General features: G+C 32.5%; 1 protein-coding gene across 1 annotated transcript; it reads right to left on the minus strand.

Moving 5' to 3' along the window:
• Window positions 1-247: 247 nt before the first annotated feature.
• On the minus strand, window positions 248-7,284 carry LOC107798023 (beta-glucosidase 40-like). The gene is made up of 13 exons (XM_016620950.2): window positions 6,993-7,284; window positions 3,540-3,606; window positions 3,161-3,219; window positions 2,970-3,045; window positions 2,442-2,513; window positions 2,241-2,328; window positions 1,895-2,150; window positions 1,694-1,809; window positions 1,308-1,531; window positions 1,175-1,206; window positions 947-1,049; window positions 691-799; window positions 248-583 (listed from the first exon to the last, which is right to left on the minus strand). The coding sequence occupies exons 1-13, from the start codon at window positions 7,131-7,133 to the stop codon at window positions 409-411; spliced, it is 1,518 nt and encodes a 505-aa protein (XP_016476436.1). The 5' UTR covers window positions 7,134-7,284; the 3' UTR covers window positions 248-408.
• Between the last annotated feature and the right edge of the window lie 4,031 nt (window positions 7,285-11,315).

Genomic DNA, 11,315 nt, shown 5'->3' on the forward strand with positions numbered 1-11,315 from the left:
GAAGGGGAGCCTCGGAACAACGGTAAAGTTGTCTCCGTGTGACCTATAGGTTACGGGTTCGAACCGTGGAAGCAGTCACTAATGCTTGCATTAAGGTGGACTGTCTACATCACACCCTTTGGGATGTGGCCCTTCCGGGTCTTGAGTGAAATGCTTCGTGCACCGGCTGCCCTTTGGATAATTGTTTAGAACATAGTGGTTTTTGAGAGTGCAGTTTACTATACCACAAGTGATGTACTATGCAAGATATTAAACAAACATTGTATTAGCAAACTCTGTGAACTCTGTTGAAAAATAATAAGGTACTGTGAAAGAATTAATGTTGTATACATTCCTTTTTCTCCTTCTACGTGGAAACTATGTATATCTGTGATTGAAGTGAAATGTATCTATTGAACTTCCATCCATTTAAGCAGATCCAAGGAAATTCTTGAACCAGTTCACTGAATTCTTGGGATATCTCTTGAGGCTGTCCTTGTAATCCACATAATAAAGACCAAACCTCGACGAAAATCCAGCTGCCCATTCCCAGTTATCCATCAGAGACCACACAAAGTATCCTTTCACGTTGCAACCATCTTCTCTGCATATTCAGCAAAATATAACTGAATGATATCTTTCCATAGTGAACGATGAATAAATACGAGTAGAGATGTTAAAAATTTGCTAGTGCCATTTTGTATAACTTACTTGATAGAGGCTAAGAGGTTAGTAAGATATTCATTGTGATATTTGATCCTTTTTGTATCCTTAAGAGCATCTTGTCTCGATATTAGTGCATTATTTGAATCATCCATTCCTGTAACAGTCACAAGTAAAGGACTCTTGTTTCATGATAATCAACAAAAGGGAAATGACATAAAATGTCATTTTGAACTGCAGCATAGACTGAAAATCAAATGAAATGACATGGTTTAGTAGCTACATTGCACATTTAGTGACTTACCATTTTCAGTGATTATGATTAGAGGGTTCCCATACTTCTGCTTGATGTAGTTCATTAAGCTTCTGATTCCCTGAGGTACTATGTACAACCATATGGAACTTGCCTGCACGTAAAAATTATCGGTGATATCAATTCTCAAAACTGCAGTAACTAAAGGCAGTTCTTAACTTGCTTCAAGAACTACTTTTTCTGGTGATGTGAAATGGTTGATTGAATGAAATTACATACCCTTTCTGCTATTGGTGTTAATCCTTTGAATGCTGCAAGATACAAAAGCATAGCGAAAACGCTTAGTTCTAAATGCAGAACGAGTCTCATAAATCAGGTAACCAGTAAATAGAGAAGGCGTCAATTGACATACGGAGGGTAATGGCACCAGAGTCTGCGAGGGAGTCATTGAGCAGGACACCAATTATGTTGGTTTTGTTCTTGCTAGCATACCATGTAGTATAATGATTTATGCCTATGAAATCATAGGAACCTTTCACAAGAGCAGATTCAGCTGGTGAAAATTTTGGCAACCGGTTTCCCACTCTATTTACCATTGAACTTGGATACCTTCCAAGTATCACAGGCTCAAGATACCTGAAATTCATTACAAATCATTTCACCATCAAATTAAGTCTTAATTTGAATATTCCAAGTGTTACATAAACATTAATGTTTCCTTTTCTTTTATAGGACTTGCTTTAACAACTTGGGAACAAGAAATGAGCAGCATTTTGACTACTACAACAGAATTATTACCAGTCTAGATTAAACTCAATGGCCCTTTGTGTTGCTTCAATGTCATCTTTGGAGTTTGTCAAAGGCTCATACCAAAAGGTATCTAGTGATATCCCAATTGATCCATGTTGTATTGGCTGCAACAGCAATTGATCACAAATATTAATCTCTTTCTTAAGCACAATGAAATTTATTGCTTCCTTTCTTATCCAACTACTTTACCTTGTACTTTCTTTTATAAATGTCAACAACAGTGGCATGAGCAAGGAGTAGATTATGAGTAACAATGTAAGGTTCAGTTGCAGAGTTTCCAGCCCTGCAAAAAACTTTAAGGAGGATGGAACATCGCCCGGGCGCTTGAAGCCCTACATCAAATCCTTGAATGGCAACAGTATGTGGCTCATTGATAGTGATCCAGTTCTTCACCCTATCACCAAATTTTTGGAAGCACGTCTCCACGTATATTGCAAAATCTTTTCTATTAAAATGACCTTAAAATGTCACGTAACCACAAATCCAGACTAGTTTAAACAGTTAAGTTTGAATAACATGTAGTGAACTTAATTACATGATCTGTGGGCTTAGCCATCCATTGTACTTGTCTTCTAGAGCTTGAGGAAGGTCCCAATGGTATAGTGTTACATATGGTTGAATTCCTAAGGATTTACATACATTAATTGTAAAAAAACAACTTATCTTTGATGTAAGAATATTTTTTTTTATATAAATGATAGTATCTAAAGACAGAAGAGTAGAGTGTCAACTGTACCATTAGCAAGTAGAGCATTGATCAACTTATTGTAGTGATCTACTCCAGCCTGATTGATTTCTCCAGTTCCATCTGATAATAATTAGAAAGTCAGAGTTAATTATGTTAGAATTTGGACTTAATTGGTTTATAGCATGAAAAGGGACAGTGATTTTACACAATAGTATAAGGTATTATCCTAATTTGATTATATGTTCGAAAAATAAAGATTGTACTCTAGTTACAGCATATTATATAGGGGAAATTGCACAAATAGCTGTTTTTAGAACCCCTATTTAACAAATAGTCGAAATTTACAAATTTTTAAAGTTTAACAGCCTCATAATCAAATTCAGACTCTCTAATCTGAAGTTGAAATCGCGGGTCAGAAATTTCAAAATTTAGACCTTGGGTTCCGAAGTTAGATGAAGGTCTGAAATTAAGCTCTAGTTGACATGGCTAAACATTAAATAGTTTGTCAAAGCTGACTATATTTTTTAAATAGGAGTGCTCAAAGCGGCTATTTGCAAAAAGGGAAAGAAGCTTTACTAGGGAAAATTCTGGTCCAAGCAATTGAAAATCTATAGGCATCCATTCCCATGTCCTTCATAAGCTGTATATCTTCCTGTTAGAAAAACAGAGTATTGGAATTATTTGATGGTTTATAATTTTGATATAAATAAATGAAGTATGGAAAAAATTACTGTAATATAGTGTTTATAAAATATGAGTAGATTTACCGGGTACTGGTGATACTGATCCACGGCTACATCACCATTGCTAAAATCAACTACTTTACCTACAAAATCCATCCAAATTAGCAGTAATATTTAGTGATTAAGTAGGCATTTGGGCATAAAAATTATAATTTTTGAAAAAAAATAGTATTTAGAGTTAAATTGAAAAGTGGTATTTGAAATTTAAAATTATGTTTGGAAAAAATTTGATTTTTGAAAAAACCATTTTCGAAAAATCTCCAAAACTTACAAAATTTTATGGACAAACACATTTTTGAAAAAACAATTCAAGAAAAAAGAAAAAAAATCTATGGACAAACGGGTCTTAAGTCTCATTTTGCTAAAATAATTATCAATAGACAATATATTAGTAAAGTTTTACCAAAAGAATGAGAAAATTTATCCCATATAGTTGGACCTCTTCCATCCTCCTTTACAGCACCTTCAAACTGCAATATTATGTCATGAGCAATGAGTTATAAGTGTGAATTGTTATAACAAGCTAATAACCCATAAAAAGCACTACATATATCCTATTTTTTGTAGCACTATTACCATTTAGAGCACTGAATAATTTTTTTTTCTTTGATTTACGATCTCTTAAACATTCTTAGATATTTTAGTTAGAAAAAAATGTGATTTTATAGTAGTTTGATGGAGTTTCTAAATTGTATTTCAAGAAAATTGAGGACTCTATATATATCATAGTTGACACTAAAAAGCAGATGCTTTGGTCAATCACATATTTTTTTCTTTTTCTTCCTTTGGGGCGGATGGAGTTCAATTTGATAAAATTAGGAGAAGATTATATGTTATTTTCAAGATTTTATCGAGATATAAACCTAACGTTTATTGTAATTTTAGGCACCTCAACCTTAACATTTGAATTAGCTCATCGACTTTAGTTAGGTTTTTATAATGAGTCACGGCAAAATTAAAAATACAAGAAAAAGTCCAGCAGGAAAGTGGAAAAAAATGCCAATTCTCTTTCTAAATTTCATAATTAAATACATAGCAACTTTTGATTTTGTAATTTTAACTTGTCTGTAAGTTATTATACTTTGATATACTTAGATGCAGATATACACCCTATTTTCCGAAACTAAACACAACACACCTTTGTAAAGTAAAAATATTATTAAGAGAATATTTGTGTAGAATTGTCATTGTACAAGGGGGTTAAGTGCATGATTTTGAAAAATTAAAGGGATGTGTCTACGGCTTTGTTATATTACATGTTATTGAGCTAAGCTAGCCCAAATACACTCTTAACATGGTATGATATTAAGGGAAAGTGCACAGTTAGATACTAATTAGAGATTTCTTTACTCTTTAGCCACTGTTTAAAATGTATTTAAACTTTAGCCACTGCTTAAAATGTATTTACTCTTTAGCCAGTGCTTAATAAATTTTTAAGCGCCCGGACGAAAATACTATTGTGCTAGACATGGGTGCTGTATAAATATTAAGGACATGGTATCCTTAACTTCATGAATGTTGTGTAAATATTAAGGATAAAGTATCATATATTTGCACCTTTCGTTGTTAAACTTTAGGACATCATGCCCTTAACTTCATATGTGTAGTGTAAATGTTAAGAACATGGCGTCCTTAACTTCATGTGTGCAGTGTAAATGTTAAGGACATAATGTCCTTAATTTGTATTTGCACCTTCTGTTGTTAAACTTTAGGACCTCATGTCCTTAACTTCACATGTACAGTTTAAATGTTAAGGACATGATGTCCTTAAATTCATGTGTGCAGTGTAAATAACTTTATGAGTATTGTGTAAATATTAAGGACATGGTGTGCTCAACTTCATGAATGTTGTATAAATATTAAGGACAAAGTGTCATGTATTTGCACCTTCCGTTGTTAAACTTTAGGACATCATGTCCTTAACTCCATATGTGCAGTGTAAATGTTAAGAACACGACGTCCTTAACTTCATGTGTGCAGTGTAAATATTAAGTACACCATGTACTTAATATTTACACAACACTCATGAATAAAGGGTAACGACGTCTTTTCATATTAATTTTAATAGAGTGTGGCTATTTTTGCTCAGCATTAAAAATACTGGATAAAACTAAATACCATATTAAAAAGTGACTATCCCACGCCATTTTTACTAATATTATCCGTTTTGGGCCAAGCCCGCACGGTTTTCCCCAAAAAGCCTCACACCATTAAGAGATCCCTACACCTTGTATGTAGACTCTCAATCTATTCAACTACCAATGTGAGACTTTATTCGCATACCACGATTCACAGGTCTTTTTTTCGAGATTCACTGTGTGCCACCCACATTGTTAGAGTATTATGACAACCGAAACCCGCAACTAGCTTTTCTTGTGTGCGCACCGCCCCGCACCATTACTTTGTCATCTCCATACTCCTCCCGCCGAACCTGGGCTCTGATACCAGTTGTTGAGCTAAACTAGCCCAAAAAAACTCTTAACATGGGGTGATATTATCCGCTTTGGGCCAAGCCCGCATGATTTTTCCCAAAAGGCCTCACACTATTAAGAGATCCCTACACCTTATATGTAGACTCCTAATATTTTCAACTACCAATGTGAGACTTTGTTCGCATACCACGATTCACAGGTCTTTTTTCGAGATTCACCGTATGCCACCCACATTGTTAGAGTATTATGGCAACCGAAGCCCGCAACTAGCTTCTCCTTGTGTGCACCGCCCCACACCATCACTTTGCCATCTTCATACTCGTCCCGCCGAACCTGGACTCTGATACCAATTGTTGAGCTAAACTAGCCCAAATACACTCTTAACCTGGTGTGATATTGTCCGCTTTGGGCCAAGCCCGCACGATTTTTCCCAAAGGGGCTCACACCATTAAGAGATCCCTACACCTTACATGTAGACTCTCAATCGTTTCAACTACCAATATAGGACTTTGTTCGTACACCCAACCCCTGTAATTTACTTTTGATTTACTCGACAAGCTTTGTGAGCTGTTTGATACGTAGCATAAAGATAAAGTAAACCAATCGAGAAAATGTAAAGATGCTTAGTAAAAATTTCCTACTTTCTTGACGCAATGAGCTCTCTCCCTCATCAAATAACGGATTCTGTTGAGATATTGACTAAACCAACTTCTATTGATGGTTTCCGTTTCTGTATTTATTTTTATTTTTACTTTTGTTCACTCTATTTAACAATAAAGTTATACCATTGGAGATATTTCACATTTATGAGAGAAGTTACGATAGCCTATATAATGTAATCATATACTACACGTTTATCTAATTAAGGCTCCAACAAAGTTTGTTTTTTTTTCTTTTCCTTTTACCATTTTTGAACTTTGTTACCTACTTCATGCGAATCTTTTGGCTATGTGGTAGAAAAATACAAAAGGAAAAAGAAGGAGATTCTAGTAGAAAATGACGTTCAATTAAAGCATCAATTAATTGTATTAATAAAGAAAAGGAGATAAGGACAAATTAAGATTGCTAGCTTTTACACTTATATACCAAAATACCGAACTAATAGTTGAAGTAAAGAATGGACTGAAAGCTCCATCAAACGCTGTTTTTTTTAATCTAATAATTAAATGTACTATTAGTATTGCTTTATTAAATAGAGAAAGTAATCTTAAAGCCATGAGAAGATGGTCTTAGAAACTATTGTTTCTTGCCTTGGACTAATAAAGGGGAATAAGAAAAGATGAAAGAAACTAAATTAATTAATAATTCGTGGTTCTGAAAAAGGATAATAAACTATATATGAAGAATGAAAAAGAATATGAAAACATTATATTGAATGGATATAGAATGAGTGATTCACATGCATGTATAAGAAGAAGACAAACCTGGTAAGCAGAAGAAGCAGTCCCAAAAACAAAACCCTTTGGAAAGTTGTTTCTGCTAATATTCTGTGCTGAATATGTATGAAAACCAAGAACAAAGACCATAAGTATTGCCCAAAGAGCAATGTCTCTCTTCTTTAACATAGTTTCTTTTTCTTTTTTGGCCTCTGGAGATGGAGAAGCTTTCTATTCTAAGTATATATATCAAGATGATTAAGAGAAAGGGAGAGGAAAAATGGGGTTTATCAAATATGGAATATGGTTAGTGTTACTTGTGTTGTGTATTTATAAAGGATCAGAAAAGGAATGGATAAAGATTTTTGTTTTTGTTAAATAAAGAGGAGGATGTTGGTTGTTGAGTGAAGCCAAAAATGGTGGTCCGACTATATACTAATGAGAAAGGGAAAGAGAAGAAGATAACTTTTTTTTGTTTAATAGGAGAATTCTCTTTTAGTAATTTTTATTTAAGTTTTTCATTATTTATTTATTTATTTGCTTGTGAGATGGGGTGTTTTAATGTGCATGATGATTGGTCGTTTCCACACTTATATGGGTATGGGTGTGGAGTATAGGGGGAATAGATAATGGGGAAGGTGGTGGGGTATTTCTTGAAGTATAAGAATCTGTTTCATCATACATTATGAATGCAAATTTAGTTAGAGTTGGATTTGTGTACACCAAGAATTTAAGAAAATTTAAAATTATAAGGTCATTTTACTAGGTAATTTCGTCTTACATTCAGAATCCCAAATTTTACTTTTTATAGAGAAAAACCTTTTAGGTTATGATGTGATAATGTAATAATTTCTCTATAATCTTATCTGTGTATATAAATTAAACTTAACTAGTTGTAAATGAGTTAGTTGCCGTTTTTCATATATGTCATGGACCCATGATGCAGTTTTATCAAAAACGAATTATGACCAGTTAAAATTCGAACAAGTTCTGAAATGCGACATAATTTTTGGGCTGTATATCTATAAGAATTGTACTTACAAGGGATGGGTAGATGAAATTCCCTTTCAATTTGTTTTAATTAACTTGTCAGATAAAATATCATAGAGAAAAGACAAAATATAAGATTTTTTCATTCGCCAAAAGTTCTTTACAAAATTGTTAGAGATGAGGATTAACAATTAAGGATGTAATCATATATATCAACAATTTTGCATTCTAGCTATCTTGGCCTCTTTTCTTTTCATCATTTGCATCCAAATTAAGCCTAAGCAACTCCTACTATTATGATTGTCCAATCTAAAACAAATTCATTTATATTTTTATCTAATTGGTATGTAGATCTATCAAAAAATTCTTTTAAATCTCAATATTTTAAACCCTTTAATTACCATTATTTATCAAGTGTGCATGAACATAATAACGTTTTCAATTTTCAGAGCTAATGGCAGTTTTTGAAGAACCATGCATGCCATGAAGCATTTAGCATATCATATCCTAGGACCTAGATTTAACCTCAATAATAGTCAACCAATCATATAAACTAAATACACGTAAACACGTTTTAAAACGGTCATCTTATATATGTAAGCCTCAAATAATTCAATAAAAACTAAACCTGACAAGAATATCAATTTGTTTTTGCTCCTTAGTTTTTTACTCAATAGTTAACATAGAAATCGCCCCATTAAGGAATATATTTTTTTTTTAAAAATTACTGAGTACAAAAAGTCTGCACAAATTCAAACTCTCAAACCCGTGATAGTGCGGTTCGGATAAATTTCTTGCTCGATTAATCGTTCATTCATTAACTTTAAAGTGTATTTTATGCACCATGTTTTCAAGAAAATGGAAAAGAAATAGTGTAAGCCATGAGGATGAATGTGAATATAGAGACCATATTGGCTTGAGAAAATAGAAATTGTGGCTCTCTGTGGAAAGCAATGATTATGTAGTTTACTGTTATGACCCTTGTGTCCAATCGGATATGGAAAACAAAACACTGCTTCTGTTCTCTTCACACTTGTATATTTTTCTCTTGCTGACTAATTAATATTGCAATCTAGATTTCATTGCATTCATTTTTGTTGACTACGCGGTCTGATTATTATTTCTTTTCCCCTTTACTGGAATAGAAAAACAAAGAAGAAGAGACGAGAGAGGGAGGGAATTGAAGATTATTTGCCTACAATACTAAAGGATAATTAATAGAACTATTTTGCATGTGATGTTGCCACAGTTTTCAATTACATTAAATTTGATCAGCAATGACTGTCTAGCAATAATACCTACAAAGTTTTTGTCTTTATGAATATGAATTGTTGCGTTCCAGTGTTAGCACATCATGATTAGGGACCTACATCTGTCCCCAATCCCCCAAAACTTTGACTAATTAAGATATGAATCTCTAATCTTGTAATCTTATGGAGTTCTATTACGATTACGTCAACTCTCGTTTGACAGATTGAGTCCACCAAGTCTCTTCCATTTTTTCACCGACTCCTTTTGTATTTGTCTATCGAAAACAACTCTCTCTATCTCCATAAAATATAATCGTATAGAATAAGGTATGCGTACACACTATCCTCCCAAAACCCTATACTATAAAAATACACTGGATATGTTTTTCTTTTTTTCTTTCTTCTCCTCAAGCTACTCTTTTTTTGGGTAATTATTAGACATATTACCAACAATTACCATGTAACAAAAGTGAGTGCTATTTAGTGCACTATATATGCACTATCTACATATGCACTATTCATAGTTTATCTTACAAAAGTAATTCCTAATTTGTCTGCTCCAACTACGATCAGGGATGTACAAAGAAAATCGATAAACCACACCAAATCAATAATCCGAGTCCAACCGAAAAAAAAATTCGATGTGATTTTGTTTGGTATTGGAAAATATAACCCGACCATAATTGGTTTGGTTTGGTTTTAACTAGAAAAAGTCAAATCGAAACCAAACCAACCCGATAATACATTTATATAATTTTTAAAAATATTTTGTACATATAAATATTTATTGTAATGTAATTTATAAATATTTCTTAAACTTTTTCGCAGTTTTATCTTTTAACGTATTATTTCAAGTTTAGACTTAACATTTTTGAATGGTAAATAAATTTTATAGCCCATAAATGTAGTAACTCAAACAAAGTTCAAATCAATACTAATGCTAACAAAAGAAATTCAATTCAATACTAGGAATGACAATAGTGTTGGATAATTATTTTAGTTTTATATTGGTTTATAATGAAAATGCATAACTTAGTTTATCTTTTTCTTTAGTGCTTAGTTATGTAATTAATATTAGTACTTATTAGCTATACTTATTTTAGCCAGACCTATATAGTATTTTTAGATTATGTTAATTTTAATTATGGCTTATTAATTAGCAATATTTATTTTATGTAATTTTATTATTTTATCTTTGTTATTGAATATTTTAGTATAATGCTATGACTTATCTCATATTATTGTGTTAGTTTCTTGGAAAACACATTATATAGTTGTATTTTACTAGGACTTAAGAAATATTTAGAGCACAAGTTACATATTTTATGCTATGAAGACTTTACCGGAAATCCCCCCGAAAAAACCTGAGAAAAATCGAGATTTAAAAACCCGACTTTGTTGTTTTGGTTTGGTTTGGTTTATAAATTTAAAAACCCGACACCATTGATTTGGTTTGATAATTGAAAAATATGAACCAACCCGACCTATGTACAACCTAACTACAATTAAAGAAAACAAATTAAGAATTGTTAAAATACAAAAAGTATTATTCCTCTAATTTTTCTTCCTTGTTTTTTATTTAGCTAGAATGCCAGCCACCCCCTAGTTTGCTTTCCGAGCTACTCATTGCTAAGCTAATAAATAAATCAGAAAACAACTTATTCTTAATTTTCACCATCTCACATTTAAAGTTTGTTTATAACGTAAACTCATTACTTTCATTGAGAGGTCATTTGAATTATAATGTAGCTAGAGTGAATAATTTCATGGATTCATGATGGAGGAGACTCCTTTCTTTAGTTTTGTGTAGAATGGTCACTCAAAAAGGAAGGAGAAAAAGTCCCCACCACTTACCCAAATTCTACTCCTTTCTTTGGCTATTGGAGAACACTGATCGAAAAAAACGGAAAAGAAATTCCAAAACCTTTTTAGATGATTCTACTCCTTTCTTTGAAATTATTTGATTAGATGAATCCAAAACCTGAGGCGGAGGGAGAGTAGAACTAGGGTGTTCGGTTCGGTCGGTTCTTTTATAAAATTTGTATCATACTAATTTTTCGATTATTTTATTATATATAATTAAAATTAAATTTTTTGAAACTGTCCCTATCATATCGGTTTCTCTTCGGTA

This window comes from Nicotiana tabacum, chromosome 9, assembly GCF_000715075.1.
Source record: "Nicotiana tabacum cultivar K326 chromosome 9, ASM71507v2, whole genome shotgun sequence".
Lineage (NCBI taxonomy): Eukaryota > Viridiplantae > Streptophyta > Magnoliopsida > Solanales > Solanaceae > Nicotiana > Nicotiana tabacum.

Coding starts and splice junctions, on each gene's coding strand:
- LOC107798023 (XM_016620950.2), bottom strand. CDS start 7,133: ATGTTAAAGAAGAGAGACATTGCTCTTTGGGCAATACTTATGGTCTTT. Junction 3,046..3,160: donor ATCAGTATCACCAGTACCCG/GTAAATCTACTC, acceptor TTTTTCTAACAG/GAAGATATACAGCTTATGAA. Junction 2,514..2,969: donor TTGGACCAGAATTTTCCCTA/GTAAAGCTTCTT, acceptor AATTATTATCAG/ATGGAACTGGAGAAATCAAT.